General features: G+C 42.1%; 1 protein-coding gene across 4 annotated transcripts; it reads left to right on the plus strand.

Annotated features, from left to right (window-relative positions):
- The first annotated feature begins 399 nt into the window (after window positions 1–399).
- Window positions 400–19,981, plus strand: LOC115103749 (puromycin-sensitive aminopeptidase-like). Of its 4 annotated transcripts, none has more exons than XM_029624652.2 (23): window positions 400–764; window positions 3,883–3,973; window positions 4,175–4,252; window positions 4,457–4,578; window positions 4,997–5,104; window positions 5,430–5,630; window positions 5,780–5,876; window positions 5,975–6,008; window positions 6,265–6,379; window positions 6,516–6,680; window positions 6,853–6,957; window positions 7,142–7,202; window positions 7,331–7,440; window positions 7,573–7,636; window positions 7,792–7,931; window positions 9,076–9,210; window positions 13,613–13,853; window positions 14,325–14,467; window positions 14,958–15,014; window positions 15,450–15,557; window positions 15,868–16,023; window positions 17,453–17,500; window positions 17,638–19,981. In XM_029624652.2, exons 1-23 carry the CDS (start codon window positions 471–473, stop codon window positions 17,782–17,784), a joined length of 2,820 nt encoding a protein of 939 aa, XP_029480512.1. In that variant the 5' UTR covers window positions 400–470; the 3' UTR covers window positions 17,785–19,981. The 4 variants fall into 4 exon arrangements, with proteins under 4 accessions (XP_029480512.1, XP_029480514.1, XP_029480513.1 ...); XM_029624654.2 differs by having other exon boundaries at window positions 13,613–13,832; XM_029624653.2 differs by having other exon boundaries at window positions 3,883–3,967.
- Window positions 19,982–20,064: the final 83 nt, after the last annotated feature.

Here is a 20,064-nt window from a genome sequence, read left to right on the forward strand (position 1 = left end):
GCTAAGCCCTCTACTTGTTTCCATAGGTGATTTACACACACTCACTACTAGGCAACAACATAGACAATCATCAACACTTTCACAACATAAAAAGGTAAACAACCTGTTTTTTTAATGCAAATTCTTACTTGTTTTCAGAGAGTGCAGAGATGACTTAATGCATTATTGTTTTTTTCTACTACTATATACTACTACTAATAAGGAATGCTACAAACAGAAAGCATGTAATTGTCAATTATGATTTATGTCAAATATTTGACATAACATAGCTATATTTTTGGAGAGAAAAAAGGTTACTGCAATTGACAAACTAATTCAAAACCAAACATATTGAACACACCCCCTTGTTCCAGTGTTCCTCCGCGATGACGCTGTTTCCTCGTCATACTGCGCAGCTACACACGTTGTTACGGTGGATTTGAAGTGAGAGGGGAGGACCCTAGCTGGTAACATTTCTAGCTAAGGATTTTATGTTGCTGGTTCTCGGCCGTCGGGTTTCGCTGTCATTCGTAAAACGAGTAATTCCCCAAGATCCAGTTTTGTTGTCGAAGCCCATTTTGCAGAACTTCAGAACTATCAAATTCCGAGTAATACACAGCAGCACCGTCTTCGCAATCGCCACCAGACAAAATACAGACACCATGCCTGAAAGGAGGCCCTTCGTAAGGTTGCCCACTGACGTCTACCCTGTCAACTACGGGTTGTGCTTGAAGCCCGACCTCATCGACTTCACTTTCGAGGGCAAGCTAGAGGCGATTGTGGAGGTAGGTGAAGTAATTGAAAGACAATTTGTATCGTACTTGGTGCATGGTTATGTAATCTATTTTGCCTAATGTACAACGTTCGAACGTCAAAATGCTAACTAGCTAGCTATCTTGCCAGCTAGCGAACCACAAACTAACGTTATCTACTAACCCATGATAGTAGTGGCAAATAGCTAGCCTAGCTCACTTTAGTTAGGTTGAACATATGTATTCAATGTAGAAAATATTGTCCTGAATGGTACTGTCCAGAGTAACTAGCTAGTTGGCTACCTACCTAGATGAACCGTCATTCGCTAGTTAACTGCTAATACTAGTTAGATAGCTAAGCACAATAACGTTAGCTCGCTGTAATTTTTGCAAATCGTTCACTGGCTGATAGTCACTACTACATACTTCTCACTTTAAATGAATGTATAGTATGATCAACGTCAATGTAAAGATGTTGATTTAGCTTCAATGCTAACGATAGTTGCATGTCAGCGCACCCAGTTAGCATGCGCGCTAGTGCTAACTGAGCTAATGTTTGCTAAATCATAGCTAGTAAATGTCTTCCTGCTAGACTTCCCAGCTTCCGTCTGTGTTAACCTATTTTGCAAGCGTGTTGCTAGCAGACCATTTCAATGATAAAACACTAGACATTCAACACCCATGATGTATAACATTCAGAACGGATCTTGTTTGATGATAATGACACTTTAAGAAATTTTGTTAAATGATTCATAATCTGTCAGTGATTGGGAAAATGGTGTGCAACCTTGCGTACTTCCCATTGCCTGTTGGTATGTTGATGGTGTAAACCAATTACTCCATACGGATGGGCATTAATTCTCAAACGGACGTCAAAGCTCGATCTAACTAGAGATGACTTTTATTTATTTTGTTATACTGTAAAACTATTTGGTGGAATGTGCCTTGGCTACCCGTACAGACAGTTTACATTTAGTCTTAAAGACAACTATCCTTTCACTTGCTGGGCACAACAAAAAAGAAACCAAGCCCCCCCCATTTTACCCCTAAATTCACTTTCCCCTCCATGCCTCATTAGCTCAATGGCCTTCTGACTGCTCCCTACACACACAGGCGTGCTGAGTGTGCATCACAAGCTCCCGTTAGGGCTACAGAAATAAATGCCTATAAAAACGTTATCTGGCTGATGGATACACAAACTACATTCCTTGCCAAATGATGACAGTTTTATCACAAATTATAAATGGACTGGTTGAAGTAGGAAAATGTGTTCCAACAACAAGCAGCAGTTTGGGAATAATTGTCTCCAGCCTATTTTCTGCTGGGTTCACCTAGACCTAGACTGACCAGGTTAAAAGCTATTATTCCTTATTGATGTCACTTGTTAAATCCACTTCAATCAGTGCAGAAGATGAAGAGACCGGTCAAAGAAGGATTGTGAAGCCTTGAGGCATGGCTTTTGTATGTGTGCGCCATTCATATTGTGAATAAGCAAGACAACATATTTAAGTGCCTTTTAAACGGGGTATAGTAGTAGGTGCCAGGCGCACCGGTTTGTGTCGAACTGCAAAACTGCTGGGTTTTTTGCGCTCAACTGTTTCCCGTGTGTATCAAGGATGGCCCACCACCCAAAGGACATCCAGCCAATTTGACACAACTGTAGGAAGAATTGGGGTCAACATGGACCAGCATCCCCATGGAACTCTTTCTACACCTTGTAGAATCCATTCCCTGTAGAATCTTGGCTGTTCTGAGTGCAAAAGGGGAGGGGGTTTAACTCCATATTAGGAATGTGTTCTTAATGTTTTGTACACTTTCTGTATGGGGCAATTAGTATTTGTTATCTGTAATACTTGAGTATGATTTAGTTTTTCCCCCAATACGAGTACTGCAACTGTCAAATGCCCATCCCAAATACTACACCACATGTGTATTACAGACTTGCTTGCTTCAATTGATTAGTTTCTAATGGATGTCATATTTGGTGACACGTGGTGCGTAGATTCCTCTCAGATGTTTGCATACACCATCTTCATCTCAGAACACAGGCTAGGAACACAAGTTACTCGTCAGCATGGGGACGTAACACTGGCTGTGTTACAATGACACTTAAAACGCCAGGCTAAACTATTTTAGTACTTTACACACAAACATTGTCTAAATCGAAAAGATTACGGTATGGGTTATCTATGTGCCGCTGATCTATGTTTGGTAGCCTATCCATAGGGGGATGGCACATTGTTTTACGCAGTTGGTGAACTGCATTTGCCAAAGAAATTAGGCTATATGAAAGGATTAGGCTACTCTTTGCATTTAAGTCACAAATACAGTTGTCAAGTATGGCATTTTTAACTGCAATACGTGGGCTATGTGTTGTTAGTTGCGTGGCTGCTATTTGTATGCACAATCTATAATTTCATTAGCCAAGTTAATGTCAACGCCAGCCCATGATTTAAAAGTGTACAGATAACCGCACAATAGCCAATAAGACTCATAGCGATGTGGCACTGTGCCATCACCTAGCACACTCTGATTACAGCCCTGCCTTCTTGGTTACAACCTCCCAGCTCTCTGAGTATCAAAATAAACAACGGCAGCACCCAACCGTCAATAAATGGGACTAGCCTACTCTCTCAGAAAGCCGCATCTGAGTGTGCCGCTGGGTTCCGCCCTCAATAGGTCGACCGTCGCATGAGCCGCTATCACATTGCATTCTAGTCAGAAGCCCTATAGGCTGTCTCTTTCTTTCCCCCTCTCCAAACCTTCTTTCACTCCCGTTCCGCTCTCCCTGTCAAGCCACAATTGTTTTTCACGGTGACACTGATTCACTGTAGGTTAAGCCTGCTTGGCCTACAGTAAGTTGTTTGATCCCTATTGCTGCTATCTGACACAGTTCAGATTAGATTCACCCTTAATGGTGGATTTGCTTATGGCAGAAAAACAAATATCCTAGTAAGTATTATTATATCCTGGAAGTATTATATCGAGGGAGTATTATCGTTGAGGGACTCTAGAATGACTGCCAAACATTTAAAAAACATTTTTTTACACTAATTAAAAATATGGTCTTCTTATGTCATCCCAGGGATTTATACAAGGGTGTGCTAGGCCCCGATTTGACTTAGTAGTCGTGTTTCTGTCATTTTCCCAGGTCAACCTGGCCACTAACCAGATTGTGATGAACTGTGCTGACATCGACATCATCACAGCATCCTTTGTACCAGAGGGAGGGGAAGGTGAGGGTGAGATTCTGTCAATTGTCTTTTCATATTTCTCTTAAATATAGACAAACTATTATATATATATTTTTTTAATTCGATATATTTCTTCTATTTCCTGATTAGACCTGCCTTTTTCAGGCCTGTAAGGCACATTTGTATATTATTTTCATTATTATGTTATGGCAGCGAATATCAGCCTTGCATTTTTTTCCTACTCTTTAGAAATTAACGCGACAGGATTCAACTATCAAAATGAGGATGAGAAAGTAACTCTATCATTCCCTAGTGCTCTACAGAAAGGTAAGTCAAAGGACTCGCCGTTAACCAGAATGGTCTCCAGGGTTTTTTAGGTTTATGCTAAACCCTCCACTCTCTGCCATTCACTATTCTTCCTGGTGTTTGACACCATGCCATGTCTTTTTGTTTGTAGTTGACATAAAAACAAACCTCTTGTTGTAGTAAAGGCTGAATAAACACACGTTGGTTTTTGCACCTGTTTCCCAGGATCTGGCACTTTGAAGATTGACTTTGTTGGGGAGCTGAATGACAAGATGAAAGGTTTCTACAGAAGTAAATATGCAACTCCTGCAGGAGAAATCCGCTATGCTGCTGTCACACAGTTCGAGGTACAGTAACTAGGCGCTCCTCCTGTCCTGCAACACTTCTTGGTACAGTAATGAGTACATTTTCTCTCGGCAGCAGAGTTGATTTGCTTAACCCGTGTTGCAATAGTGTTTGAGGGTTGTCACACCCTGGCTCTAGGCTGAATGTTTTAGAAACCTTTGTTGTGGATTCTTGATAATGCAACATTGTTATCTCTTAACTTTAGAAGAAAAAAAATGTGGGGAGGGGAACGACATGCCTAGCTGCTATATAAGGAATGTTGTTATTTTCAACTTTCGCTAGAGGTCATTGGAGTAGCTTTATTATAAAGCATCCCTCTGACACCCTCCAGGATGTTGGCCTGACATAACACGCTGTGAAATGTGTTGAAAGTATCTCGCCTAACCTCCCATGGTGTTCCCTCCTCTCTTCTCTCCTCAGGCCACGGATGCTCGCCGGGCCTTCCCCTGTTGGGACGAGCCAGCTATCAAAGCCACCTTTGACATCTCTCTGATAGTTCCCAAGGACCGAGTAGCCTTGTCAAATATGGTACGTGTCACACTCGAACTCTTCCGCCTGGGGACGCAAGACCCCAAACAGCTTGAGTCACATTTCGCCGCTCTGTTTGCGCTCTGCTAACATTGGCTTATGTAACATAAGACAGTGTTGTTGGGTCACTGCATTTCCCCCTCATCTAGCTACAAGAGTAAGTCTGCTGGCATTCAAAATGTAACCGAGTTAGTAGGTTTTTCCAAGATGGCTGCCCTGTGGACTGTTAAAGGCTATGAGCTCATTCTTCAAAAGCATTGCTGACTCTGACTTTCTGATTACATTTTCTGTCCATACTAATATGCCCTTGTCCTCAATGACACAGAATGTCATCGATCGAAAGCCACATCCAGAAGATGACAGCCTTTTGGAAGTGAAGTTCGCCACCACCCCTATCATGTCCACGTACCTTGTAGCGTTCGTCATCGGCGAATACGACTTTGTGGAAGGCCAATCGTCGGACGGCGTGACCGTACGCGTCTACACGCCTACCGGAAAGGCGGAACAAGGGAAATTTGCACTAGAGGTGAGTTGTTTTTACCCCTTTTTAAACCTGGATACTGGTTAGACCAGTACTAAACACTAGTCATGTGTCACATATTGATGAATGACAATTGGCATCAAGTGTAAAATAGAAAAAAAACTAGATATAATTTCCATCGACTTTTCTCACAGGTTGCTGTAAAGACCTTACCGTTCTACAACGACTACTTCAATGTTCCTTACCCACTGCCTAAAATTGATCTAATAGCGATCGCTGACTTTGCTGCTGGTAAGTACAATTCAAATGACTCTATTTCAACTATTATATTGTGACGAAAAATAGGAATTATAGTCCAGATCTAACACGCTTGGTGCTGCCCCCTCCAGGTGCCATGGAAAACTGGGGCCTTGTTACCTACAGGTAAATCTAAAGTAATGTTGCTAAATTTGCAACTAATGAGAGGATGCACAGTTAGCCTGCCAATCATGTTATTCCACACAGATTATTTTGTTACCACTGGTGGGAAATGTATGTGATTTAAAAAAAAAAAAAAAAAAAATATGCAATTTATGTTTTTGTGTTAATGCATATTACCACTAGGGGGAGTGTGAAATTATTCGCATTTTGCACTTGTTTTTCTTTGAGTTGACCTCGCTGTGTGACCTCATTGTCCTAGGGAGACAGCGCTGCTGATTGACCCGAAGAACTCGTGCTCGTCCTCACGGCAGTGGGTGGCCCTGGTGGTGGGACACGAGCTAGCTCACCAGTGGTTCGGAAACCTGGTCACCATGGTAAACAACCACTGCACTCTTTACTGCTCATGTAGAAACCAAAAACACTCTGCTGGTCAATGACCGAAGGACATTATCATGAAAGATATTACATTAATTGGCTTTAGTCAATAAGATCCCCCCCCATGCCTTGTAGGAATGGTGGACCCATCTGTGGCTTAACGAGGGCTTCGCATCATGGATCGAGTACCTCTGTGTGGACCACTGCTTCCCTGACTACGACATCTGGACACAGTTTGTGTCTGCCGACTACACCCGCGCCCTGGACCTGGATGCGCTGGACAACAGTCATCCCATCGAGGTGTGTTGGCTTTAAGTTTGTAAGATGATATATATATACATGCATACATACCATATGTTCTGGACCGAAGTTTTTCAAAAGATGTGAATGTACGTGAGGTATCTCTGTCAGATGAAAGCGAACCTCGCACTGTGTTTTGAAAGCATGAACTGATTGATCCCCTGGGCTGCAGGTGAATGTGGGCCACCCGTCGGAGGTGGATGAAATCTTTGATGCCATATCCTACAGCAAAGGAGCGTCTGTGATCCGTATGCTGCACAACTACATAGGAGACGAGGTGAGGAGCTGCCGCCTGGGCACGCTGCCATTGTTGTCCATTAATTAGTCAAGCTCTCTTTCATATGCTAGCTAAACGGGTATTGCCTGTGTCTCTGTTAACTATTTGTATGTTTTCATCTCCAATGTTTTTCTTGATTTTTCTAGCTTTCTTTGTAAACCTATTTTGTTTCTTCTGTCTCTAGGATTTTAGGAAAGGAATGCATTCCTATCTGTTGAAGTTCCAACATAAAAATGCAGCAACAGGTAACACTGTCAAGTCTCCTATAAATCTCCTGAATTTATAACGTCTTGTCTGGTCCATTTATAACAAGATGTATATTTGAGCATTGTAATTGGTTGGTGACCACCTCTCTCCCCACCACCAATCCCAGAGGACCTATGGGACTGTCTGGAACAGGCTAGCGGGAAACCCATCGCCCTGGTGATGAGCTCCTGGACTAAGCAGATGGGCTTCCCTATAATCGTAGTGGACCAGGAGCAGGTAAATAGACCACAATGGAAATAGTCTTTGGACAATATGAATGTTCTGTGTTTATCCTGTGAGAGGGGATCTCTCTGTTTTGGATATAGCTGTTTGTGTATTAAATAATCACATGCATTTTTTTGTTTGTAGCAAGGGGATGACCGCATCCTCAAGATATCTCAGAAGAAATTCTGTGCCAGTGGACCACATAATGGTAAGATAATATTTTCCAATAACTCAACACAAAAACAAACAAAAAAAGCCAGGTACAAATCGCTGGTTCCCTATTTGTCACTTATTAGCTACATGAGACACGCATCCTACTTTGCTTCATCTCATTGGGTCTTGCGTGTGTCAATCATCCACCAGGCGAGGACTGCCCTAACTGGATGGTACCAATCAGTATCTGTACGGGTGAGGACCCCGGCTGTACCAAGCTCAAGGTGCTGCTGGACAGCCCAGAGACCACCATCACGATCAACAACGTCAGCCCTGACCAGTGGGTCAAGGTGAGGAGAACCAAATTCCACCTATTACGTCTGTCTAATATAGAATTGAGTTGAAAACCAAGCCCTGGGGCCTTAAAATGTGTACTATAATCCTTATACAGAGTTGCATGTTTAGGGAAATAGAAAACTGTCTAATAATAGCGAAATGGATACAAAAATGCTCGCTTCAAGAGCCATGACCTTGAAGGTCTGCTTGCTTGGAGAATTATACATTTTTGTGAATGGGCCGTTACGTTCATGATTCTGAGACGGTAAATACTAAACAAACGGGTGGGGGATCATTGAGAGTTCAGTAAACCAATCACCTGACAAAAAGGGTCGACGAGAGGTTAAGCCAACCATGGCCCTTGAAGGTCTTTGAAAGGGGTCAAAAGGTCACACAGAGGGCTGTTGAGAGGGGTCACTAGATGGTAAGGATTTGTGAATGGACCATAGAAATTGCTGTTCACTGAAACAACATCATTAGTAATGTCAAAGTAAGTTCGGGGAACTGAGAACCATTCAAAAATAACCACTTGATTGGGACTAATGGTTGCTTGAGCAGGATTATAACCTGTCTAGTCCCTATCTAGTTAGCGATGCTAAAGAGGATCCACAAGGCCAGTGGTTCCCAATCAGGGGTACTTAGACCCATAGGGGTACTTGGCCTATCCACAGGGGGTACTTGTGAAGACTCATGAGACCATCGGCTCACTGGTAAAATGAACAAAGGGTTACTTCGGGGGTAGTCCGGGCAGAGCAGAATTCAATTGGTGGTACTGTAACCCAAAAAAGTTGGGAACCACTGCACAAGGCTATGGTAGGGAGAGTGAAACTACTTATGCGTGTGCCTTTCAGAACAGAATTATCCATGTACTGAGTTGATCAAAGGGTTAGAAAATATCTCTTCCTGTTTCCTTAATGCTAAGCTGTACTTTTTATGGCTAGAATAGAACGTTATTTTGTTCATTTGTTGGGTGGGGTCACTCAAGCATATAAGGGCTTTCTTCCACGCTTGTTAGGCAGATTTATTTCCGCTTTAGCTAACAAATTTGGAACAGCAAATGGTTTTGCATGACACCGACAAAGGAGTGGAAGAAAACAGATTGGCAACAAGGCTACGGTCTTTGGCTGCTGTTCAACTGTCCTCCTCCTCCCTCTATAGATCAACCCAGGAACAGTGGGCTTCTACAGGATCCAGTACAGCTCGGCCATGTTGGAGAGCCTTCTGCCTGGTATCAGAGACCTCACCCTGCTGCCTGTGGACCGTCTGGGCCTGCAGAATGACCTCTTCTCCCTGGTGAGAGAGAGACGACCGTCAACACTACACCAACATGCCCTTTAGCTTGACGCTAACGTTCAAGAATACATTTGATATTTATGATATTGGTGCTTGTTTTTAAAGTCAGTCATGAACAGGCAAATGGTCAGTTCCTGTAACAATCATATTCATAAAAAATAATTCCTTTCTGCCTCAACCCTTAGGTTCTTTCCCCTTCCATATAGCAAGGCCCCGTCTCTCTAGTCTAGCGCTACAGTGGCAAAGAAACAGAACCTTCAGTGTATAAACAGATACTTTTTGAGGAAGCCCAGGGTCAAAGCTTCCCCTAAAATAAACTCTAGCAGCTCAATGTTGTAGATGTGGAATCCACACAACATAAAGTTAAGGGAACCCCAACATAGTATCAAATGTTATTTGTCACATGCGCCAAATACAACAGGTACAATTTCACCTTACAGTGAAATGCTTACTTAAAAGCCCTTAATCAAGTTTTAAGAAAATAAAGTGTTGGGTAAAAAATAAAATTTTAATTTTGTAATTTTTTATATAACACCCAAATTGACGCGTGCGCTCCTATGGGGCAGAACAGACAGGGTTGGTTTAGACTGACATGAAAACTATATTTAGTCTCCAAATGTTTAATAGAAAACAAATACATTTTCACAATGAGCACTTGTTGTCTCTCAAATAGTTGTTGGTTAGATAGCTAGTGAATTTGAGCCATATTAGTATAGACATGACATCAGTCAAAACAAGATACAACTTGCTGAAACGAACCACCTACGATTCCCCACATGGTAGCTTCTTGTCATTGTTGCTAGCTATCTGACCGTTCAGAATCATAACAACGCATGCCTTCTTCCGGACTCATTGTTGCTAGCTATCTGACGGTTCAGAATCATAACAACGCATGCCTTCTTCCGGACTCATTGTTGCTAGCTATCTGACCGTTCAGAATCATAGCAACGCATGCCTTCTTCCGGACTCATTGTTGCTAGCTATCTGACGGTTCAGAATCATAACAACGCATGCCTTCTTCCGGACTCATTGTTGCTAGCTATCTGACCGTTCAGAATCATAACAACGCATGCCTTCCCGGACACATCGACACATGTTGTCAGCCAACCGGTCTATAGCTGTGGTAGCCAAAATAATTCTCTGCTCAGCATTTTTATACATTACCCTAATCATGATGATGTTAATTGCTTAATTTACTCAGGAACCACACCTGTGTGGTGGTGGTAAATGGGTCATCTGCAACCGCCCAACTATGTATTACAACAAAAAAACAAGAGGCCAGCACCTAACCCTAATCCGCAAATTTAGAGACTGAGGAATGTTTTTTTGACAGGGGTGCAGGATTTATTTTTCCCTAATTTAGATGCATTTCTGATAAATAATGTCTGATATTTTGGTAAGCTATTTCGAGAGCTTGACAGGGGTGCAGTCTGTACCCGACCAACAACAAAATAAATATTGGTCTACCGAGATTCAATTTTAATGTATTTTTTCATATAGACACACCGTTTGTTTTACTAAAATCAACTATGTTGGTTGCTGAGCTTGTCTGGTGCTTTAAGCTCTGCGATTTAAAAATTAAGACACAAATGATTTGAGGGAGCCAGAGATCAATATAGCCTAACCAGAATTGTTTTTTTTCATGTTCCCCCCTCCTCCCGCTGGGTTTGCAGATTCTGCCATTATGCTCCTGATGTTGCCGGTAATAGGCTACACCATTTGGAGTGCCAATTTATCGTACTATTTCTACTGATATCCGTGCCACTTATGATTTTCATATGCACATTTTAATCTACGGTAAATGAAATGAATGAAAATGATACAATTCTAAAAGTAACTTCTATTGCCAATATGTAAAAATTGCCTACATAAAGCCCAAAAAATTACATTGCAACCTGCAGGTAGAAAATATCATGATAAAAATAAATATCCTATAAATCCCATTGGCTTTGCCTGTCTGCAAGGATGTTGAAACATGGTCTAGCCAGAAGCGGGTGCTTACAACATATTCTGGGCCCTCAGTTTCCTGCACCAGTGAGCTCCTGACAGACACAGCTGTAGGCTATTTGCGCAAGGAATAAGAAGTAATCAGGAAGGCATGTTTTATGACGGTTCCACTGGATCGACACTTTACTTTTGTTCCCCTTTCATGCTGAGTGGTTATCGATATAGGTTACATTGAGGAATTAATGTGCGTCTCAATGGATGTAAAAACAGACTTTTGTTTAATTGCTGTTTTGAGGTGACGAAATTGCTTTGACAAGCTCCACAGTGATGGCGAGTTAAGACAATCAGAAATGGTCTCAGATCCTCAAATGGGCACACTTATAGGCTGACATTTGCAAGTAGGCCAGGTAGCCTAGTCCTACTTCTATGTGTAATCAGTTGCGTGTCCTTACTCCAGAATTAACAGGAGCGCTTCAAACAAAAGACAACGAATAGATTGACCACTTGTAAATGGAATGAAATAAACCCTAACTTTCTTACAAGTGTAGCCTAGGATGTGCGCTCTGCAAACAACGTGCCCACTCCTAGAATGCGAACGGTAAGACTGTAGTAATAATAATATTGAATGCATTATAACAGAAATAACCGTAACCAAACATTGTAGATTAGAAATTATGGGAATTAACGGTAAATGTACCACTGGTGATATTGGTATGCCATCCCCTCGGCCTCCTGCAATGGATTAGTCCACTGAGGCGTGAATCAGACATGTTTCTCGTGTGCCATAAAAAAATCTATGTATGTTTGTGTGCGACTGCTCGAGTACAAAAAAAATCTTGGTCGATCAACAGCCTGTCGACTAAATGTAGTCAGCCAAACCAGTTATTGACTTGTTTTGTTTAATGGTCTCTACCTATATAGTACTCTAAATACCCCAATTCATGTTAAGTTCAAAAGAATACAGGATCAAAAACGTACACCATTTAAACCAATGAAGGTTTGTAACTTTAAAGCCCTGTTATCTCAGAATCCTCTTTTTCCAGATGGAAACCTTGTAGACCCAAGCTCTCTGACGTCGTTTTGACCGGTTGTAAGAAAACTGAAAACTGTGAAATACGACCCAACATGTTTCTGATAAGATTTCAGTTCGGCTTGGACACATTTTATGTGGTTAGGAAATATGATCAGCTTTTATCATGCTGATTTTAAAGATGGCACCTCTACAGACTGTCCCCTAACTACATTCGCATTCTCTCAAGATGCTGAAAGAAATCCTATTATCCCATATATTTCAAAATGTGCATTTGGTGTATAATTTTGCTGAAAGAAATGCTTAATTCTGCAGGAGTTAATATTAAGGCTATGCGAGAGGATATAGACTAACAGTCGGTGTCCGGATTTCCCTTTCCATTTAATCCATCTGAACGGTAGGCTAAAGTTCCCGGTCTTGTGACTGTCGAATATCTATAGCGCCCCAAACATTACTTTTCTGGCCCTCCCTTCTCTTTATTTTCAACTCCATTTCGCAGCATTTCTCTTATTTAATTCAACTCCGACATTGTCCTTTTTTCCTCGGTGGATCGACATCCACTGTTTTCTGTCCGTTCCCAAAAGCATTTGGCGATTGGCATGTGGGCTATTTGGGGCTCTGTACAGTTAGGACAAATGCCAGAGAGCCTAAAAAGAATGAAAGAACCTCTGTAGCCTATAGATGTATGAATTAAACATTTATGGATTATTTTATGCATTTTCTCTTTATTCACCTGCTCTTCATCTACACACTATTTAACGAGCCGAAAACCCGCCCCGCGGATATACCCGCGGGGACTGCGCCTTCTGAGTCAACCTGCACATCACTACAGTGTGGAAGCACCTGCTTTCGATATACTTTGTATCCCTCATTTACTCAAGTGTTTACATTATTTTGGCAGTTACCTGTACATGTTATTGTTGTGTGTTTTGTGGCCATGTAAACGTAACTGTTACGGTTCGATAACGATACTTCTCCTTTCTCCCTCTGTACCCATGAGTATTAAGCTCTTTGACTAAGATATTGTCATGTGAATTGTTAAGCATAGATTCTTCAGCCTTTTTCTCACCAAAGCCTCTTTTTGAAGATGTTTACTGTAGATGTTGGATAAACAATGTGTAATCTAATCTGCTTGTTTTCCTGCTTTATCCTATTCCTCAAAAGCGTTGTTGTCCCATTCATTCAGGGCTCAATTACAAACACTGTAGATAACATCATAATACTGTGACTCTTAACCACATTTCCCCTGCTCTTACCGCTTCTATTCCTCTTACCTCTTCCCCCTCATTCTTCATATTCCTTCTCTTCCATTCCTCTTTTACCTCTCCTTTATTTTCCTCCTCTATTCTCCTTCTACCCCCCACCCCCATTCCTTCTCTTCTTGTCTCCCATGTTCATCCTATTAATCATCTTCATCTTCCTCAGTCGCGCGCTGGCATGATCAGCACGGTGGAGGTGCTGAAGCTGATGGAGGCCTTCGTCAACGAGCCCAACTACACTGTATGGAGCGACCTGAGCTGCAACCTGGGCGTGCTCTCCTCCCTGCTCTCCCACACCGACTTCCACGAGGAGATCCAGGAGTTCATCCGGGACCTGTTCACTCCCATCGGCCTCAAACTGGGCTGGGAATGCAAGCAGGGCGAAGGTGAGCCCCCTGGGGCCGGTGGTAAGCGTTACGAACTGAGCTGCCGAGTCATTCCGAGTCAATCCTCAGCTTTTAGCCCCAAGTCACTTGATGTAGCTCTGATTGGGTTGGATAGGTATAAGAGAGAGGGCAATCTGTCTACATTGCACTCTTGATAGGCTTGGGGGGATTTATTTTTTTGCTATATTGCTAACACCTACCTATACAATCCTTTCAGTTCTGCTCAAGTGGTTAGGGGCTACGGGTCAGGTTTGGAATTAGGCAAGTGTTTTGTGTAGTAGGGGTATCAGCCCAGAGCTGGTGATGTATGGATTTACTGGCTCCTGGATTGACTAGCAGTAGATAAATTCGGTCCTTTTGGATGAAGTTCAGTGTGTCAAAGCATTTGTGTTTTTAACGTGTTTGAGACTGACTGGTGTTTTCCTTTCTTTTTTTCCCCCTTCTGTTTTCTGGCCCCGGTTCTTTTATTCTCTCCCCCCCCCTCTCTCTCAGGTCACCTGGATGCCCTGCTGAGGGGCCTGGTTCTGGGGAAGCTGGGGAAGGCGGGACACAAGCCTACGCTGGAGGAGGCCCGGCGGAGATTCAAAGACCATGTGGAAGGCAAGCAGATCCTCTCTGCAGACCTCAGGAGCCCAGTAAGCTGTTCTGCGCGCCACACACACACACACACACATTTATTCATAGAGAAACACATGTGTTATTAACATGTAGTTACATAAACAAAGGCCCCATTCCAAACTAACCTTTGCCCTCTAACCCTAGGCTCTTGATGACTTTCCGTCATTAATGTTTAAAGGATTTGATTGGTCAGCAATTTGATAACGTCTCCACCTAGGCCTCTGGTTGGCTAGTTTGAAGCGTCGTCAGTACTGCTTTCACCTGTCCATTTATTTCAATCAGTTGTGGTCAACATTTCAACAATGGGCCTGCAATCATGTTATTGATCCTACTTTCCAGCAGTGACTTCTCATTTGTAGATCATTTCTAAGTGCTAATGATAGTTATTTAGTACCACCATGACTTGGAAGTAGATGCCATTTATGAGACGACGACATAAAATGATTGTAAAATCAAGTGATGAAACCGTGTTGAATGCCCATGTGTATGGTCTTTGTTTCTCTCCAGGTGTACTTAACAGTGCTGAAGCATGGCGACAGTGCCACGTTGGACACAATGCTGAAGGTAAGTCACACCAGCTAATGGTGTATTCACTAGTGCACACCGTAGAAAAATGTTTTGCAACGAAAACAAGCATTTCTTATTGGATAAATTCAGATTAGTCCCGCCCTGTTTCGTCACATTTGGTTCCTAGACAATACACCCCAGCCAGGCCAGCTGGTTGGTGATCAGTCTCCTCAATAAGCATGAGTCATATATTGTAAGCGTGAATGATTTCAATTACATTTCCTCAGTCAGATGAAGAGGATTACCAGCTCCTAGAGTCCTAGACTCTCGTTAGAGCCTCACCAATAATCTGTGACACATAAAGCTTTAATCACAGTCAACTGATGAGAATTGATATCATTTGATTTCATCCCATAAATGTCACACCAAAGGTAAAATATTAATATCTTTCTCTCACATTATCGCTCTCTTAATCTCTCCCACCCTTTTCAGCTTCACAAGCAGGCTGACATGCAGGAGGAGAAGAACCGCATAGAGAGAGTGCTGGGAGCCATCTCTGCCCCCGACCTCATCCAGAAAGTCCTCACCTTTGCCCTCTCGGTATGTACACACAACCATTCCTGCCCTGGCATCTGGAGTGTGTTTCTTGCTCCTGCTATTTTGTCAGGAGAATATGAAAGACGGAACAAAAATCCCTAGAAACATTCATATTTCCACCTCGTGTTCTTTTGGTCTCGCTTTTATGGTGTTCATTCTTGAAAATAACCGGTGCAATTGTTAACACTGGTGTTAACTAGCTTCGTAAATGTAGCCCTCCTAGTTCTTTTGGTCGTACGAGTTTACCTATAAGATGAGCATGATGAATTCATGGCAATTGGCAAAAACCAACCCCTCTGTCTCCCCTGCTCAGGAGGACGTGCGTCCCCAGGACACTGTGTCAGTAATCGGGGGCGTGGCCGGAAGCAGTAAGCATGGAAGGAAAGCCGCCTGGAAGTTTGTCAAAGACAACTGGGAGGAGCTTCACAACCGCTACCAGGGCGGCTTCCTCATATCACGGCTCATCAAGGTAAATGTTCCGCTCTGAAGGCTCTGAAGCATTGTCGTGGAACCGTTCTTATTCTCATGTTTTCCTCAGAGGGCACTGTATACGGTGCATTTAGACTTTTTCCACATTTTGTTACATTACCGCCTTATTCTAAAATGGATTAAATAAATTTTAAAAAATCCTCATCAATCTACACACAGTACCCCATAATGACAAAGCTGAAAAAGTTTAAATTTTTTAATATGTTTTTAATGTTTGCACATTTTATTAAAAACAACAAACAGAAATACCTTAATTTACTTAAGTATTCATACCCTTTGTTATAAGACTCAAAATTGAGCTCAGGTGCATTCTGTTTCCATTGATCATCCTTGAGATGTTTCTTCAACTTGGAGTCCACGTGGTAAATTCAATTGATTGAACATGATTTGGAAAGGCACAACTGTCTATATTAAGGTCCCACAGTTGACAGTGTATATCAGAGCAAAAACCAAGCCATGAGATCAAAGGAATTTTCCGTAGAGCTCAGCGACAGGATTGTGTCGAGGTACAGATCTGGGGAAGGACAACCATCTCTGGAGCACTCCACCAATCAGGCCTTTATGGTAGAGTGGCCAATCCTCAGTAAAAGCCACATGACAGACCGCTTGGAGTTTGCCAAAAGGCACCTAAAGGACTCTAACCATGAGAAACAAGACTCTCGGGTCTGATGAAACCAAGATTGAACCCTGACACCATCCCTACGGTGAAGCATTATGCTGTGGGGATGATTTTCAGCGGCAGGGACTAGGAGACTAGTCAGGATTGAGGCAAAGATGAACGGAGCAAAGTACAGAGATCCTAACGAAAACCTGCTCCAGAGCACTCAGTACCTTCGACTGGGGCGAAGGTTCACCTTCCAACAGGACAACGACCCTTAGCACACAGCCAAGACAGTCCAGGAGTGGCTTCGGGACAAGTGTGAATGTCCTTCAGTGGCCCGGCCAGAGCTCGGACTTGAACCCGATCGAACATCTCTGGAGAGACCTGAAAATAGCTGTGCAGCGACGCTCCCCATCCAACCTGACAGAGCTTGAGAGGATCTTCAGAGAAGAATAGGAGGAACTCTCAAAATACCTGGTGTGCCAAGCTTGTAGCGTCATACCTAAGAATACTTGAGGATGTATCGTGGCCAAAGGTGCTTTAACGAAGTTAAGATTTCTAAACCTGTTTTTGCTTTGTCATTATGGGGTATTGTGTGTAGATTGATGAGGGGGGGAGGACATTTAATCAATTTTAGAATAAGGCCGTAACGTAACAATGTGGAAAAATCAAGGGGTCTGAATATTTTCTGAATGCACTGTATATTCTGTATATATTATAAGAGGAATGTATTATGGAAGACTGGTAGCTTTTGCATGTGGCCCAATGACCTAAGCCAACTCACTTGTGTATTCACCCCTCTTCACAGCTCTCTGTGGATGGATTTGCCATTGACAAAATGGCTGCTGAAGTTAAGGTGAGCAATCATATTGGTTTATACCTCTTTTAATAGTGTTGTCTCACTCAATGAAACTGTTAAATGTTCACTAAAATAAGTATAGCCAACTTCTGTCGTTTTTAAAATTCTAAACGTGGCCATTTTGTATCTTCCAGAGTTTCTTCGAGAGCCACCACGCGCCGGCGGCCGAGCGCACGGTGCAGCAGTGCTGCGAGAACATTCTCCTGAATGCCGCCTGGCTCAAGCGCGACGCCGACGACATTCACCAGTATCTACTGAAGCGCAAAGCTCCCCCGGTCTGAACAACCCAATCTCCCTTCCAGCGCGGACCTCCCTGCATCATAGCTGCCTCGGCCCCCCCTTCTCAATCCATAGATGGAGAGCGAGCATACTCAAAGCAGGCTTAATGTCTCTAAAAGGAAAAAAATACATATGATGACGAAGTCGACAAACAAGCCAAGAATTTAACCAAGCGTTGAAAAAGAAAAGAGACTATTATACATAAATAACAAAGCAAATTCATTTGTCTGACAAAGAATGTAGTTACCCCCATTCTGCCCATTGGAAGATGATACATGAGTTAGGTTACTGGGGTTTAACACTCCCAGATATGATTTGCGGAATGGCTATCCCAGTGTGTCCCCCAAATGACACTTCTCTATTAGTGCACTATTTTTAACTTGAGCCAAATGGGCCCTAGTTAGTGCACTTTACAGGGAATAGGGTGCCATTTGAGATGCATACCCAATTCTGAGTGCATGCTCACACTCCCGTACAGTTACCACACGCAAAACATAAACACTTGCATACACACACAACCTTGCATTGTAGTTTGAAAACTGTGAATTTCTTTCTTTTTTTCTCATCTCACTCCTACTCTATGGAGAAAAAAAAAGCATGAATAATATAATATATCCTGTGTTGCTGTTTTTGTTCACTTTGTTTGTTTTCTGTACAAACAAATTATTTTCTTTCTTTTTTTTCCCCCGCCATCGGCGTTTCGTAGTTGCTGGTTTTTACCCAACAGGTGTTGTGATTGGGTAAGAGCTGGGCAGAATGGGGTTAATATAGCGTGTGATGTTTTGTTGGCGGTAGTTAAATGAACTCATGGCACTGATCTCCATCTCTACTAACGGTTAGGACAAAAGGCGAGCAGCGCTAGCATGGTACTACATGTATACTGTATAATGCAAGCATTCTTGCAAAGACGTTCCACAAATCTGAATAGCGATGTTCATCGTTACCTTACCCACCCCTCTCTTCCCCCTCAATCCCTCTCTTCCCCCTCAATCCATCATTCTACTCTGGCATTTGATACATACCGCCCCAGTCGCCTGTATTCTCAGCCCTCTGTAGTGTTACAGAATGATGTATAGTATGGCAAACGACAAACATGCATATTTAAATTGTTTCTTTATCTGCCACGTTATATACAAAATTACATCTTGTTTTCAAAAACCTGTTTTTATAAGATGCAGTGATTTTTATTTTAACGTTGAGGAAAAACTTTCATTTATTCTAAAGAATTAGTAAAACACTACTTGGGCCTTTTAGTGCAGTTAACACCAGGAAACTTTAGTGTAAGAACCTTAATGATGTACTGGCCCAGTTTGAACTTGGAAATGATAGGATTTACTTAACACTGCTATTGAACTCCAAAGCCTTAAATTGGTAAAGTGGTTTGCAATAATTACACTGAAGTGGGTGAAATTCCACTGCAAAGTAAAAAAAAAAAAAAAAAAATGTTTCTAACATGACCGATCTACACACACTTGTTGAACGAGTATATCTATATAGAATTTGATGTGGCTTTGAAAACATTTACCGGAGAAGATCATCAAAATAATTGTCCCTCTTTCCCTGGAACATTTGTTGTGCTTTTGTTTAAAAATACAGTTGGTGTTCATTAAAGTAAAGAAAAAAAAAGACTTAAACAATATGAAACTAGTACAGTTGATTTATGATTGTGGTGTGTGTGTGCATGCCTGGAAGTGGAAACCAGTTTGATATGTAATTGAACAATTACTAATACAATTTAATACAATTTTGTATGATCCTAATAAGCAAAAACATGATCATAAATAGATTACAAATGGTTCTAGTAAAACCTGCAATAGAAATGAACGCTGTACATAATTAAAGTTGACCTAAATGAGAATAAAGGAAATGGGTATGATGTGTCGATGGAGGGAAGTAAAATTAGACTGTACATGTTGTTTCACAAGGTGTCTGTAAACTTGCGGTGGTGGATTTTGGTATGTCTGAGATTTACCTGCTGTTATATTTTCATTGCAGTATTACGCTGCAGGCCAACGCGTTGTGGTAGTGGGTGGAAAAAATGACTCCGTTTTTCAAACACTGAATGATCAAACTTAGTGTTGAATGTCGCATTGCTGCCGAGAAAAATGGGGGGGGGGATGTATTGGCAGGACGGCTGTGACGCTGGTGTTGCCAAAGCAGAAATTAAGATGCAGTACAATAAAGTAACGTGGTAATTAATATCCTTCACTATGGGAGATTCTTTCACCTTGGTTTACAGTACCTTGATCTGATGATGCATTGATATACTGGTGAGTCTTCAA

Source organism: Oncorhynchus nerka, linkage group LG21, assembly GCF_034236695.1.
Source record: "Oncorhynchus nerka isolate Pitt River linkage group LG21, Oner_Uvic_2.0, whole genome shotgun sequence".
NCBI lineage: Eukaryota > Metazoa > Chordata > Actinopteri > Salmoniformes > Salmonidae > Oncorhynchus > Oncorhynchus nerka.